The sequence below is a fragment of the Anomalospiza imberbis genome, chromosome 6, assembly GCF_031753505.1.
Source record: "Anomalospiza imberbis isolate Cuckoo-Finch-1a 21T00152 chromosome 6, ASM3175350v1, whole genome shotgun sequence".
In the NCBI taxonomy this organism is placed as follows: domain Eukaryota; kingdom Metazoa; phylum Chordata; class Aves; order Passeriformes; family Viduidae; genus Anomalospiza; species Anomalospiza imberbis.
Genome location: NC_089686.1, coordinates 9,748,601 through 9,763,928, shown reverse-complemented (window position 1 = coordinate 9,763,928; position 15,328 = coordinate 9,748,601). Strand labels below are relative to the sequence as shown.

The 15,328-nt window shown below is 36.8% G+C and overlaps 1 protein-coding gene across 1 annotated transcript in view; it reads left to right on the top strand.

Annotated features, from left to right (window-relative positions):
- The window catches only part of TDRD9 (tudor domain containing 9), a 68,891-nt gene extending 53,838 nt beyond the window's left edge, over positions 1-15,053 (top strand). The window contains exons 24-36 of the mRNA XM_068192293.1: positions 650-823; positions 2,082-2,193; positions 3,528-3,740; positions 4,679-4,768; positions 5,976-6,236; positions 6,643-6,792; positions 7,831-7,901; positions 8,262-8,371; positions 8,539-8,632; positions 9,243-9,381; positions 10,489-10,598; positions 12,880-12,952; positions 14,258-15,053. Of these exons, the coding sequence (XP_068048394.1) occupies positions 650-823; positions 2,082-2,193; positions 3,528-3,740; positions 4,679-4,768; positions 5,976-6,236; positions 6,643-6,792; positions 7,831-7,901; positions 8,262-8,371; positions 8,539-8,632; positions 9,243-9,381; positions 10,489-10,598; positions 12,880-12,952; positions 14,258-14,353 (1,693 nt within the window). The 3' untranslated portion in view covers positions 14,354-15,053. The remainder of the gene's footprint in view (positions 1-649; positions 824-2,081; positions 2,194-3,527; positions 3,741-4,678; positions 4,769-5,975; positions 6,237-6,642; positions 6,793-7,830; positions 7,902-8,261; positions 8,372-8,538; positions 8,633-9,242; positions 9,382-10,488; positions 10,599-12,879; positions 12,953-14,257) is intronic.
- Positions 15,054-15,328: the final 275 nt, after the last annotated feature.

The following is a 15,328-nucleotide window of genomic DNA, read 5'->3' as shown; positions in this document are numbered from 1 at the left end:
GAGTGTAAAATAAAGTATCCTGCCTTACATTCTCAGTTACAAATCCAGTAAACAATTTCTTTTGCAGTGATGTACTGACAGATTCTCTCTTTGGAATCAGTAAATTACTTTTAATGTATTGGTTGGAGTTAAAAAGGTTGTTTTGCATTCTGATGTACATTGGTTGGAATAACATGAGATAAGCTAGCTGAGGTAGAGCCTTCTGGTTTTTCTCTTCTGTTCTCTAACAGTGGGCCTTAATTGCAACTCATCTGTCTGTATTTATTTCTGTCTGTTATGCTGAATTTAGCTCATTTGTACAGTCTGATGGCTTTTCTGAGGTGATAATCCAACTCATTTTAGCCTATGGCTGCCCAAAGTTGAATTTGTGTAACTCTTCTTATTCCTTTTCCAACCTTTAATGCCTCCCTTATTCAAAGATATATTCACATCCCATTTGCATTAAATTTAGCATGTGCTGGTGATAATGTTAGAAAGTTTTCTTATCGCCATCATGATAAATAAAGTTTTAAGGTACATAAAATCAGAGCCTGTGAGGAACCTACCTTTGACTGTTTGCTTGCCTGCTAAGATAAAGACAGGGAGAAAAAACTTACATATATATACATATATATTTTTTTTTTTTTTAATTTTTTTTTTTTGTAAACAGGGCTTTTGTGGAATTTTCCCATAATCCAAAGGAGGTTTTTAAGGTTCTTACCGAAGTGTACTTGGCAATCAAGATGTCACAGCTGAAGATTCCTTTCGAGCTGTGTGTTCATCATCCAGAGGATATCAGAAGACAAGTGAAAGATGCAGCAGCTGCAGGTTTAGAATTTCTGAGGTAATTGTATTGCATATGTAAAATGTGTTTCTTTGCAGCAAAATGAGGTTTGCTAGACTTGGTGGGAATTTCCTTTGAAGTGTCACCAAGGAAAAATGAATTTCAAAAAACAGATGTAAACTTTGTTTAAGCAGAATGTTTTTGCAGGGCTAGAAATAAGGTGATTGTTTTAAGTATTTCTTTCTAGTTAAAGGTATTTTGCTGTTCAAGACAATTCCAAGTATGCAGTCATCTTCCCCCCCAAGATTCTATTCCATTTTCCTTTGGCATATGAAAATATGGATGTACACAGTTATTTCTGTTCCTGATAGAGACAGTGTGGAATTGTGATAACCAAAGTGAATAAGGAGTAGCATTTGGGGACAAAAAAAAAGGGAGAGAGCCAGAGTTTAACAGAAGAAACAGTGAGGAAACATAAGGACATGAGGTGTAACAACATAATAGGAAATAATGCTGAGAAATGCAATGTATTGATTCTCTTTGGTCCACACCTGCTTTTGCTCGGAAAATCTGGCATGTTTGTTCCAGTGTTATTCTGTGCTGTGATTCTGAGCTTCAGGTCATACAAGTAACTTGATAAAATGGCATTCTGCCTAGCTCCTGATTAGTCTGCAGCCATTTCAGTATTTTAAAAACTGAAATCTGGAATAGGAAGGCAGGAATGAACTGAGAAGGTTAAAGTACAGGTGAGTATTTTACTTCCAGTTGATTGTACTTAGCTATTTTTAAAGTATTTTAGCACCTTCACTCTGCCCAAAACAGCACTTAAAGTCTTTGTTGGATTTTAAGGAAGTAAAGTGTCGTAGCCTGAAAGACTTAAAGTTCTTATCTTTTGTCAAGTAAAAGGAATTTTTTATTTTTATTTATATATTTCTCTATAAACATTTGCTGAATTTATGTTTGTGTTTTTGTATACTGTGTTTTTAAAAAATAAGCTTAGAAGAAAATGCTGTCACGAAAAGCCTTACTACTCAACCTTAATTTTTTTCAATTTCTAATAAAGTGGTGGCAGAGTTGTGCCCTGATCTGTTTCTTTCTGTGTTTGTGGTTATATTGCAGTTGAAACAGTTACTCTGCAGTAATTTGGTTCTTTGTGGTCATTTTGCGTTCTAATTGAATTAATTTATTTCTAAATAAAAGTAATTAAGTACATAAATGTGTCCTAGGGATACCTTGGGAAGCAGATGAAAGCAAAAAAACTAATCCTCTTGAGTTTTCCCTTGTGAGTGAAGTATTTAGCATCTTCATTCCATTTTAGAGTAAATGTGGATTGTCAGAAGCAGACGGTGGAGCCTGTGAAAATCTTATTTGGTGATTTACAAATGTCAAAGCTGATCCCAAGTCATTTTCTGTCCATCAGGGTAACAGAGGTAGGAATGTTATATTTAAGTAGGTCATATCTAGTAATTAGTACCTAGATAGCTTAGTAGAGATTAATATCTGACAAGCTTATGTTAAAATATTGGGTACTGATAATGTTTTTAGTGCCGAGGTGTCTGTAAGAAGCGTGGGGAATATTCTTGGTCTTATTCTTTGTAGTTCTTTGTTAAACAGTACTCACATGTTTGCACTTCACAAAATTTGTGGGATTTGCTGGCAGTAAATGTTAGCTGGAAGTAGACATAAATGTAAAGAGGATTAATGGAAGAGGTAAAATACTTGTGTAAATTATAAAAATGAAAATCAGAAGGTATTTGGGCCATTTACCTGGTTGTTAACTGCTGGTTTTCTTCAGAAAACGTACATATGAGAAATTAGATTAATTAATGGTAGTATATGCTCATTCAGAAAAAAACATTTCATGCATTGAAGTGTATTAGGGGGAAATTCTATGTATATACAAATATTTCTGAAATCTGAAGCTGGGATTTTGAAATTTTATGTTAGCTATCATCTTCATTAGTTTTGCTAATCATCTTCATTAGCGTTGCTAGAGTAATAGCAATATATATGCTGCTGGAATAGAAATAATAAAAACATTCAAACCACTGAGCTAGGGGAAATGATAAGATAAAGTATTAAAACAGCTCTTGTTAGTAGTGGCATGTTTTGCAAGTGGAGAAAAGAGTATTTTCCTCCTTTTAGTCAGCTGAATCTCTTGGATGAAAAATGTTAATGAATTTGATCAGACCCATAGCAATCACTTGGCTGTCTGTGCTACTTCTGTTGTAATATCTGAGCTTTAATGACTGTAAATAAAGACTGTTTTTTATCACAAGCATTCAATATAAAGTTTGAATAGACATTTTAAAAGATGACTTGCTTTTTTTAATTGGCTTTAAATAGGTGCATGTTCTCACCAGTTCCCTAAGGTATGGCTCATCATAACAGTGACACTGCTGATGTGCTGGCACATGTAGCTGATTGGTATTCTGTCACTAATAAAAAAAGGTGCACCAAATCTGTGCACCTGTCTAGTCAGCTGTCTATCTTGTATTTTCTGTATGTTAACTTAGTTTAGGAAAATGAAACCAGTACTTATCTCAGAATCTGTTTAGATGAAAAGCATGTTGCAGTAGCGCAGAAAATAAACATTTTCCAAAAAAACTGAATTATGGGACCGAAATGGTTCACTACATTGTTGCAGTGTGTGTGAGCTGTTGTGTTAGCAGTAGTAGTGTGTTCATGTATTTTGCTGAGATGTGGTTTGTACTTAAGGAAGAATAATATGAAATCTGTTATTGTCTAATTTTTATACTTGCAGGTAGTAGAAGTTGGACACTTCTGGGGTTACAGGACAGATGAAAAAAACACAGCTGTACTCCGGGCTCTGAGTGCTGAAATTGACTATCAGAACCTGATGGATTTAGCAGTGCCTCCATGTGTAGATGTGCTTTGTCTGGCACCATTCACTTATCTGGGAAAGAGAGGATACTACAGAGCTCACGTTCTCTATATTCACGGGGATCTTGCTGAGGTAATGCACTGTCATATTGAATTGGTAGCCTGTAATTGGGTTAACAGTCTTTGAGCTTTGCTACCTGTTTTTTTTATTTATTTTTTCTACAAATCACTCTGGCCAGAATAGATAAATTTAATTCTTTTACAGAACACGGGAATTTTTAGTATTAAATTGAGAAGCTCTTGCAGAGTGAAGTAAAATAAAGACTAAAACCTCCAGTGAATCTGAAAACGTGGCTTTTTTTTTGTAACGGTGTTTATGCTACGGAGTTCTGGATCATCAACAAATGCATCTGAATATTTTGACTCTTTGTGCTGATATGAGTAATGGAAATTAGTGCCACACATCAAGATTGGTATTGATTTTTCAGGCCAACATTGATCAGAAGTTGTAGGACAGATTTTTACTTTTTTTTAAGATTGGCCTTTGAATTCCTTTTATTTTTTTAACCTGTTTGGGTGTCACCACTATAGAGTTTATACTGAATATTGTCATGGTTTAAAGTAATGAAAAAACGAGTGAATAGTAGTGCTAACGTCATCACTTTCTCATTTAAATTTATAAGCAGTCACTAAATACATGCTCACATTTGCTTAGCTAAAAGCAGTTTTTGGTAGTATGTCTCACCGAAGAAGGTTACACAGGTCCTAATGTGGGGAGAGAATTTAGAGTCCTTCAGAGAAACTTGCCTTTCTAGATTTAGGGGATTATTTGCATTACAAGCAGATATTTACGCCAAGGGATCAAATAATAGATGTGATAAAATTTGATGTATTCTTTTTGACATGACTTCATTTGCATGCTTTCTAGACTTTGAATTTGCTTCCATGTGACTTGATAAGATTTGTGTTGTACTGTAATTTTTAAACTCAAATTGTGACTTTTCTTGCCACTAAAGATAGATTTTTTTAATGTTGTGGAATCTTTGCAGATACTCTTGATTCTTTTTACAGGTTTTTTTTGTGGATTATGGCAATAGATCAGAAGTGCCCTTAAATAAACTAAAAGAGATTCCAAGGTGTCTTCAAGGGCTTCCTTTCCAGGTAAGGGTGATGCTGTTGGCTGTGGCTTGGCAAACAGGAGTGAACTTCAAGTCAGGATGCTTTTCAGAATAATACTTTAATAATATATATTTTGTTGATGGAAGTACCTTCAAATCACCTTCACTAGTAAAATTCCAGAGCTGTGTGTATTTACAGAGCCGAAATTCTTGTGTTTAATTGAACTATGTTGTATTTAATTGTAGAAAAATTCTAATTTTGTAAAGCTGTGGGTTTTTTTTTCATGCTGCTTTGCTGTTCTCTGAACTGCTGGCTTTCCTGGGATCTTTTCAGACAGAATTTTCTTGATGAGTGTTATATGAGTGTTACAGATCTCTTGATCTTTGGACACAAATTAGAGGGATTTTATAGCTGGTTTTTAAGAGAAATAATTCTCTTGAGCTATGTTTACAAATAAAGTAACTATATTTTAATTCAGTTTTTCAGTGCTTACTCAGATATTTTTAAGCTACTAGAAACAGCTGTGTTATACTAATTATATTTTCAGAAGCATTTAATGATGAAAATGGGAAATGGACCAGCAGAAACAAGATTAGATCTTGACAAGGCTAATTTTGTTTGGTTTTCTTCAGTAATTGATGTAAAAAAATAATTTTGGCAAGAAGCATTCTTTTTTGTATTTTCTGCACGCATACTAAATGGAAATGTATTTCTGCTTCAGGCCTGATCTTGCAATGACCAGTTTTAATGACTAGCTAGAAAAAACCCAGCGTTTCTGCTGTAAATTCATTCAAAGACGTAAATAATTACAGATAGTGATTGTGGACATGGGAACTTTATTACTCTTGCCTGCCAGGGACAGAAGAGCTGTAGTGGTTTTAGCAGGTTTTCTGTTACCTTAGTTGAAAACAATTGTAGACTAAAGTTCTCTCCAGAGAAGACATCTCTGTGCTCCTGAGATTTCATTGTGAATAGTGAATTACTACCAAATTGTCCTTTATGCACTGCTTGCTCTGATTCCTTAGCAGCTATGTGCTATATTGAAGATATATGAGATGTCACGTGTTGGCAGTGATGGAGTAGGAATTATGCCAGTAGCTTTACAGCAGCCCTAGGAGTTAGCAAAAGCCACCATAGTAATTATGAAATAATTTATACTTATTAGTTCAGACGGTGTGTTGAGGGAGTGAAATATTTCCTTGCTGACTCTCTAGTCAGGCAATCGCTGTTCCCGATGTTTCTGCTCTAGGCTTTAGAGTTCAGGATCTGCAAGATGCGTCCCTCTGCCAGATCCCTGGTGTGTGGGGAGCCGTGGAGCTGCAGTGCCAGCCAGAGGTTTGCCTCGCTGGTCAGCGGCTGCACGCTGCTCGTGGAGGTTTATTCCCTGGTGCACGGCGTCCTGCACGTGGATGTGTTCCGGCACCTGGGCCGCAGGGGCCTGGTGAACGTTCGGGATGTGCTCATCGAGGAGCGTCACGCTGAGCTGGCGGAGGAGTCCCACAGCTCACAGGTATGTACTGACCGAGCTGCTGCTGGTCTTGCTCTGACTCATTTCAGTTCTGCCTGTCCTGAGCAGCTGAGCTGCAGCTTGACTAGTGGCAAGGTTAACACTTGAACAGGGCAGTGTATTTTTGTGTGTGTGCACAATGCATATCGAGCTGTTGGCCGAAAGCATTGCTGCTCCAAGACCCCTTCTGGAAGAGATGTTTCTTGGGAAATGATTTCCTCAGGTGAACTGCTCCAGTCTTACTTAAAACTCTGAAAAACTGTAACTTATTCATAATTTTAACTCTCTTTTATATAATCTGAAGGGTCATCAGATTGTTGTTTTTTGTCTTTGTATGCGAGTATTTCTTTATGTAGGATCTTCTAAGAAATAATTGTTCAGGGCTTTTAACACTTCCATTATTTTGTAGCAAAGCCATGATTTGCTTAAGGAATTATTTTTGGACAAAGCAAAGAAAGAAGAGCAAATGCCCGTATCTGCAAGACAGGAAGAAAAGTATATCATTGAAAGATTGTTGAACTGCTTTTCTGAAAAGAAATCTGATGCACCAACCCATAAGGTAACTTGAATGGTGGTTTTGGCCTGTCACCACATGACCCTGCTTCTCACATTGTTAGAATGGAGATGAGGACTGAAAATACCACAAATAACGAAGCTCTATTTGATGCGTTTCATTCATTCTACTTTCTGTTGGTAGAAAGCCATAGTGTGACCACTGTTTCAGACTTGTCTGCTTCAGCGTTGAACAGAGTTTTGAAGTACAGCCTAAGTGATCCTGCTCTTCTAATAAGGCAGCACTTTGAACTCAGGCAGAACAGAGATAAAACTGAACAGCTGAGTGCAATGGTTTTGTACACGGTAGTCTTCATTATATAAGCCATAGCAAAAGAGCAAGTTTACAGCCCTATTTTTCAGAAAATCTAAACATGGTTTTTACTGTACACAATGCTTGATTCCTCATCAGCTAGTGATAGGTAAGCAGCTGGGATAGGTGCATCAGTGAACACTCCAGTAACTGATGGTAATGATGCTTTTCCTCTGCCAGTGCCAAACTCAGAAATGTGTTTTGAGCTATCTAGTCACTACCAACTTGGAATATAAAACAGGAAGATGGTGTGTCCTGTTCTGCATTACGATTACAAGTTGGGCCTCATCTACATTCTGATTATTTTTCCATTTCAAACCTGACAAAATTTCAGGCTTTCAAGCACCTAATCATGCTCCATTTATCCACAGGAGTAATCCTGTTTAACTGCCCACTTCATAATGTGAGATATTTTCAAGATTAAAGACCTCATCACATAATAATATTACCTGATTTTCTTCAGTGATCTATGAAGTCTGAACTCGTGTTTTTAAGCAAGAGGAAAGTCATGAATCTGCAGCACCTGTAAAAATAGATCATTTTAGTGAAGTGCCTCAACAAGTAAAGTTTGCTTTAGATGAGTGAAATAGAAGTGCCATATTATCAATTTAGCAGCTCAGTGTTGCTCAGTACTTGCTGAAATGTGTTTGGCTTTAATTTAATTAATTTATTTAGATTTTAAGAGATCCAGGTGCTGGCCAACTCGAATGTCTCTTTCTCCTTTTTTTTAAGGTAACAGTTTTTGGTCCATTCAGTCCTTACCAGTTGAAATGCTACAGTCTGACCAAAATATCCCAATTCAGGTATGAGAAGACTTTTATTGGGAAGTATAGTCATGTTCTTATCTGTTATTTTCAATAAATAAACTAGGCAAAAACCACCTAGTTACTCTTACAGATTTTTCCAGAATTTTATTCATTGAAAACACTGAAGGAGTCAAGCTTGAATTGCATTAATACACATGCTATTGCTGTTTAAAATCTTAAAGTAGTTTTTAGGTGCATTATTGTCTCACAGAGAGATTATTTATTAACTGTCATTTAAATCTGCTAACAGAAAGCAGCTATTCTGAGTTTTTGTTGTGAATTTAAAATGTGGTTTTTTTATTTACATGTTTTTATGAGTTTTGGAGTTTTTTATTGTTGAAAATACTTCTTCCCCAGAAATGTTTTCATACATAAGGACAGCATAAACTCCATTGTTGTCCATGATGGTGCAGAAGATCCCTTCCAGCAGCTCTTGGTCGCCACTGATGTATCAGTAACTGCAGCTGGTAATGCCTAATAAAAACGTTTGGATGGTTTCTCTAGACTGCTGGTTTTATATGAGTAGTTCTATGAGTAAATATGTCACTGTAGTTCTGTGTTACATCTTTTTGAGGTGTCATTTTCATTAAATGTTCCTTAGAGTTATTTGAATTTTTTTTTCTTTTGGTGCCAGGGTCTGTGATTTTAGGGGAAACATCTTTGATGCCTCCTATTCATGGCCTGCTTGCACTCCTCAGTATGCTGTTTGCTCCTGCAATAGAACTCAGGTATTTGTGCATTTTAAAGTGGTGGGTCTTTTATTATTTTCTTTAGGATCCTCACAAGTTTCTGGCAGATATTATTTATTTGCTTTTAGCATTTTATGTATTCTCTTCCTGGTATTTTTTAATGAGTTTTAGTGTAGTATGTAGGTAAAATAACTTGTTCACGTACTTATGAACTGGTGCTGCAGAGTCTCCTCTCATGAAAAGGCATTACAGCTCCTGTAGTTGTGCTGGAAGCCTGGGAAGATGGAATGGTAAACTGGGAATGTTAAATCTTCATGATGAGAGGAACTTGCTTAAGTTGTGTTTTCTTGAATTTCTGGTATTTGCAGACTTTGATTTCAAAATAGTGAAGCTTGCTTTCCTTTATTTTGCTTATGTATGATTTTTTTTAGTAAGTTTTATATGTTTTTATAACCAGAGCTTCAGTTTTGTATCATCACTGTATGTTTTAAAAACCAGTATGACTGAGTGTGAATGCCTCTCAATTGTTTTAGCTTCTTTCAAACACGTCTTGCTTTGCATGGCTTAGACAAATTCATTTAAGTCTGTCTTCATAAGAGTTTCGTTTCTTCATCTCTTGGTGAGACTGTTTTCTTTCTTTTTCATGTAGAGTTGATAAAAGTGGGAAGTACTTTACTGGCGTTCTGTGTGGTTTGGGTTGGAGTCAGACATCTGGGGCTCCACTGTTTCCAGCAAATGATATGGAGGTGACATTTGATGTGCATTTTGGACTGGAAGACATAACAGAGGTAAAACTTGCATAAGAATGTTCACTACAGTAGGAATTGAGTAGAAGTCAGTGCATCTGAGTTCATTAATTCTTAGTGTTAATAGAAAAGCTTGTTTGGACTGTGGGGTTTGGGGTTTTTTGTAGTTTTGTTTGCTTGTCTGGGTTTTTCAATGTGCTCCCTTTTTATGCTCTTGGATTTTTATCAGGAGAAGCAGTTGCCCCCACCCTACACTCTGAACAAATAAGATAGTATAGAATGTTACACACTTTTCAAAATATAATCATTAATTTTGCACTAACTGGAAGTCAGTGCTTACTAGTTTTGTTCTTAGGATTGTCATGGCTTTTACTAACAAACAGAGCATTGCTGCTTTGCAGGCTTCAGTTTGATTTTACAGCTCTGATAAGCCATCTGTATTGAGATGCATCTCAGAGCAAATCAGCCAAACACACAATAAAGCCCCTGCATTCCTCATTACTGCCTTCTGCAGCTCAGAGAGTGAGCTCTGTCAGAGGGAAGCATGTACATAACCTGTACATAACAGTGGCTGTGTTTGACACGAGCCTGGGACAGTGGAGGACGTGCCCTGGTTAGGTCTGTGTGTGAAGCAGGTGCTTGGGGTGGCTCCTGGAGGTTTTCCAAGGACACAGTGGACATGCTGGTGCTCACACACTGGGAGCTGTTACTTTCTGAAAGTATTGATTTGGGTGTGCTGGCTGTATTCACGATGCCTTAGCCAGAATGGTAACACCAAGCTGCTGTATACGTGAAAAATTATGGACAGAGAGAGGAAAAAAAAAAAGAAAAAACTTTCACAGAAGGAATTCTGCTTTGTAAAAAGTCCAGGCAAATGGTAGACTGTATGTTTTATGGCTTATCTGAATAACCTTAAAATTGTGATACCAGGTGGCTGAAATATTAACATCACTGACCACCAGAGGTGCAGCTGCAGGAAGAAGCATTTCTGAAACCTCAGATGTTTTTTACTTACACAAATACTATTCCAGTTGTAGTTCAGTGATTTGGATGCCACAAACACCTTCATGTCAGTGTAATATGATACAGACTTTGTACTGGTTTATACTGGTTTAAAGTGCTTTATATTCTGTACCTGCTGTTTTGCAGATAAACAGTCTGAGGACAGCCATGAATAAGCTGCTCTGTGAGCAAGCATTGCATTCTGGACAAGCGCAAGTGGCACAGCTGCAGGAGGATATTCGTCAGAAGCTTCTATGGTAATCATTTTGTAGAAATAAGATCTTCTCTTTCACAGTCTCAGCAAAAATGAGTGATTGCTTGAAGCATAGCTCAGGTTAGGCTTTGGAAAAATAATATGTGCTCTCATTTAATGATGCATTTCATTTATTTTGTTTATTTATAAAGCAGTATACTAAACAACCTTAGACTTCTTGTGGAAGCACTGGTTCTTCAGGGAAGCCAAATCACTTAGGAGTCATAAAACCTAGACTGTAAAACCTGTTCTACAGGGTATCAGCTCTTATGTATCCTTGTTTTTTGCACCCAGGAGAAAGCTAATGGAGTCCTATGGCATAACAGTGCAGAAGGATTTAGAATTCTTTCTTCCTGTACATTAAATTTGAATCATATGTGCTGCCTTTCCTCCTTCAGCAGACCTGTGCAGAATAGGTGCTGGCCGAGTGAATTGGAAGTCCCAGGCAAATTTAGGAACTGAAGTAAGGCCACCTGCTTTTTTTCCCTGCAAGCCTCCCTTCTTGGAAGTGAAGCAGTAGTTCTGAAAAGACCATTGTGATTCAGTGCAGCCAGCCTGGAGAATTTTTCAGCTTGTAGTGTGGGAGAAGGAGTGCAGTGACCTAACCCAGAACAGCTCCTTCTGTCTGTCCCTGCTGAGCATAATGTGAAAGATCTTCCCTTGTTTGTACTCTCAGCATGAATTTTAGTGCTGTCTGTATCATCAGAATTTTCTCATCCTGACCTGGCTCTCTACTAAACTATCTTAAAAAGAGCTCTGGTCCAGAGGCCATAACATAACTTTTACCAGTCTCATCTCTAAGAAATAGGACCCTTTTTTGCCAGTAGAGCGTTGCTGGAGTAACTGCATGATGTCAAAGTTAGGCAGTTCATTGTGCTGATAAAAATCCGAACCCTGCTCTTACCCAGGGTTATCAGAATTATTATCAGAGCAGCTGTTCATGCTAATTTTTCAGATGCTCCTTGTTTTTGAAAGTACTGCGCTCTTATCTGTGGAAAAAAACTTATTAAATTGCCTTAAGTTAAAAGCAAACACCCATACTTCCTGTTTCCAGAACTCCAAATAAAATTTGGGTGCATTCCATAGTAAATTAACAAGTCAGCCTTACCTTTGGAGGCACTAGAAATGAAATTAAAAGAGCACAAGCAATGGAGAAGTCAAGGAACGTGGATAGGCAGAAAGAGTCAAAGCCACAACCCCTGTCTGGAGGTGACTGTGACAGTAACAGCTCACGCTGGGACATCAACACTTACATGCTAAATTGAAGGCACTAAAATGTCACTGCTATTTGTTCAGACACGTGAATACTTGCTACAGTTTGGGCACCTATTTTGAGCTGATTGTTCAGACATCTCCAGGCAGCTGGGAGGGGAAGGGTCAGACCTTGGCACAGGTCCTGGGCACCGATGCGTTCCCAGCTCAGCTCCGACGGCCTGACTCGGTCACTCTCATCAGCCCCAGGCTTTTTGTCTTCAGGATTTTCTACCTTTCTGTGGTAGCCTTTTCTCTCCTGGAATTTTTGTACATTTATTGGTTGTCCTCCAAGCATCCTACAGATATTTTTATTTAAATTTTTATATAATTTTGTATGTTTTTATTTGACGGAATAAACGGTCTGATTATTGTAATGATTTCTTCTTTTCCCTTGTGTAAAATCTTTCTTGGTTTTCAATTTTTTTTTCCACTTGCACTTTCTGTGTTTTGGAAAAAACATTTATTAATTCAATTACATAGGTAAAAATTTAGCCTGAACAATCTTTCATAACTGTTTTCCATTTTTCAAAAGCTAATTGTATTTACAACATGTCACCACTACTTAAGACTAAAATCAATTTTTGAAAAACACATCTAGACAGAATTAATTAATGTCTACTACTGTTGTACTTTGCACAGCTTGAGGAAATAACTGGAGCAGACAGACAATCTATAGTAATTAAATTGTCATGCAAAACAAAATAGCCTAAAAATAGCTTTATTATACATTCTAGTGAGTAAGCATACATAAAATGTAAGGAATAAATTACAGTTGCAAATTCTGGTGCTTTGTAAGAAAAGAATCTCATTATTTTCTTTAGAAGAAGATACATTCTGATACGTGATACGTCCCTGTGAAAATTTCTATTTTGACTTACTCCACTGGATAGGCAAAGTACAGAAAAGTGAAAAATCAGACTAGATTAAGAGGGAAATTTAAGTTTTCCTTTAACACAGACACCTTGTAAATACCTGGTTGTAATGAACCAAATACAAGTGTATTTCTCAAGGCTGTATTTATGTAATTTCAGTTTAATCTGCAAATCAAAGCCTCGAGACATAATTGATCCTACCTGGTATGAGAAGCCATATGCATGGAATCAGGTAAGGGTATAAATTTTAAAGGTGTTGTGCAGTGGGGTTTTTTATGGTTTGGTTTTTTCATTTGTTTGTTTTTGGTTTTGTTATTGTGGGTTTTTTTTGTGGGGTTTTTTGTTGGTTGGTTTTTTTGAGGAGTTTGAGTTTCTACTCCAGTAGAAGAGTTAGTTAAGAGTGTTTGAAAGGGTTATTGAATTTGAAAATACCAAAAGCACTGTAGGGTTAAATTTAAAGCATAAGAACTTCTATTTATGTAAGCATTTACTACTGTTGATATCCTGTTTTTGTAGAGTCTGTTTAGTTGTTGGGTGACTTTTTGTAAATTTTATGTATATAAATATTTAGTATTTTTAAACAGAACTCTCCATGGTTTTAAGGTGAGAGAGATTGTAAAGGTGACTTCACATATGTTGGAAGTCAAAATTTTCTATTCTTTCTATTAGGCAGCTATAGCTACATTTTCCTGAATGCAGTGCATTTTAGTTTTGTTTTGGGTTGCTGTGGTTTGAGGTGGCTTTTCCTTTCTAGGCAGACAGAAATGTGGCTTGTTTTAGAACAAATAAGGTGGGGTCAGGCAGGAGAGCAGTTTTCTCAAGACCCAGGAGGGTTTCATGAGAAAACTCTGCTAGCTTCCTACTCTATTAGACATCTTACCTGCCTTTCTGTAAGGGCCTCTTCAGGCCACTGGATTTCCTGGAGAACAAGTGAAGTTTCTTGATTAAAAAGGAGGTGAGGAATTAGTGAGTGCAGGAGTAAAAGTGCTACCCACACCCTCCCTGTGCCTCTCCCACCCTGCAGCCCATAAAAGAGGGCTTTGGGTCAGCCTTGAAAAGAGGGACCACAGAACAAACACCAAGGGCACTTATTTCTAAAAGGCATTTTTATAGAGTGTGTTGTGATATATTGCCTTAGGCCAAAGGGTTTCTGTTTTCATGTTTCAAATTCAGTTATCCTTGGATTTAGGAAGATTAATATACTCAGTTCTGCTGGTGTTTATCTTTTATAACAAACTAATGTGTAGGCCTTGGATCAGGATTTTCTCCACTGCATCTGAAGAATCCCAGGACATCTTAGATCATCAAATACTGCCTGTAATGCTTTGGAATTGATTGTGGAATAATGTTCTAAAATCATGACAAGCCATGAGATAAAGCATTTTGCAGCCCTGGCTCTTTCCTTGCAGTGTGTGGCATGGAACTGAAATTCCTGTATGATTTAAAACTCGGAACTCTTCAAGTATTTTTCCTGGCTGTGTTATATAGGAAAATATTAAGGATGCTTTCTGACTTTCATCTTGCTTCTTTTGGCTAGGTGGATTCTCAGTGTATTATTGACGAGCCTGAAAAGCAGCATGAAAGAGGAAATGTTGTTTATAAGCTCCACAAGCTTGTTTTGGTGAATGATTAAGTATTTCTAGAAGTCTTTCAGAGGATGAGGTATTACTAGTCTAAAAATTAGTTCTGTCTTGTATGCATGTTTTGCAAGACTGTTCCTTAATATGAGTACGAGTGTACTGAAATACAGTTTGGAAAATGTTCCTGTGTTTCTAAAAAAAGCTGAGGTTTGCTAGCCTAGAGCAGACAAGTCCAGTCATAAAAGAAACTGATGTAAATCAGGATGCAATTTTCATTTTAACAATACTTCTGAACAGGTTTATCACAAGATACATGAAAGATGAAGCAAATCTAGGCTTAGTTGTTCATTTTCTGTCTAAAAACTCATAAATTAAGGGGCATTACTTTATTTTTCTGTAATTACAAGTTGCATTTTCTTTTTTATTAGTTCTTAAAATAAATATGCAACAAAAGGAATTGGGGTTTTCCTTAACCAAGAAATAGAAGTCAGAAGAAACTGATGATCAAAATTATGTTCTGGTCCAACCTATATCTTCATATACTGGATACAATTTTTTGTTAATTTTTTTGTGCAGCAAAACATAACATGATTTATTTTCCTGTATGGCAGAAGAATGCTTTTGAATTACTGATTCATGGCACTTTGTTTCATCCGTTCAACTTACTTTTACCTGGGACATCTTTAGCCCTAAAAACGAGTTCAGTGGTTTCAGAATAAAATTCAGAAATTAAATAAAATGGTTTTGTCTCTTTCTTTGTGCGGTCGTGCTTAATAAAAGCTAAATTTAGTTATTAAAGGTATGTGATTGCATTCATGAAATACATCAATACAGAAACAATATATGGAAGGGTATTCATTTTCACTGTTCACTCTGTGATTTGAAGGTCATGTAATATCCAGTCATCCTCTGAAGGACAGAAAATCAGTGGTCACCATGAAGAAGTGGCAGATTTTTGGAAAATAAGGATGCTTAGAATAAGAAATTACTTCAAGCTATAATTAAATAGAGGGATGACTGTCTAACAG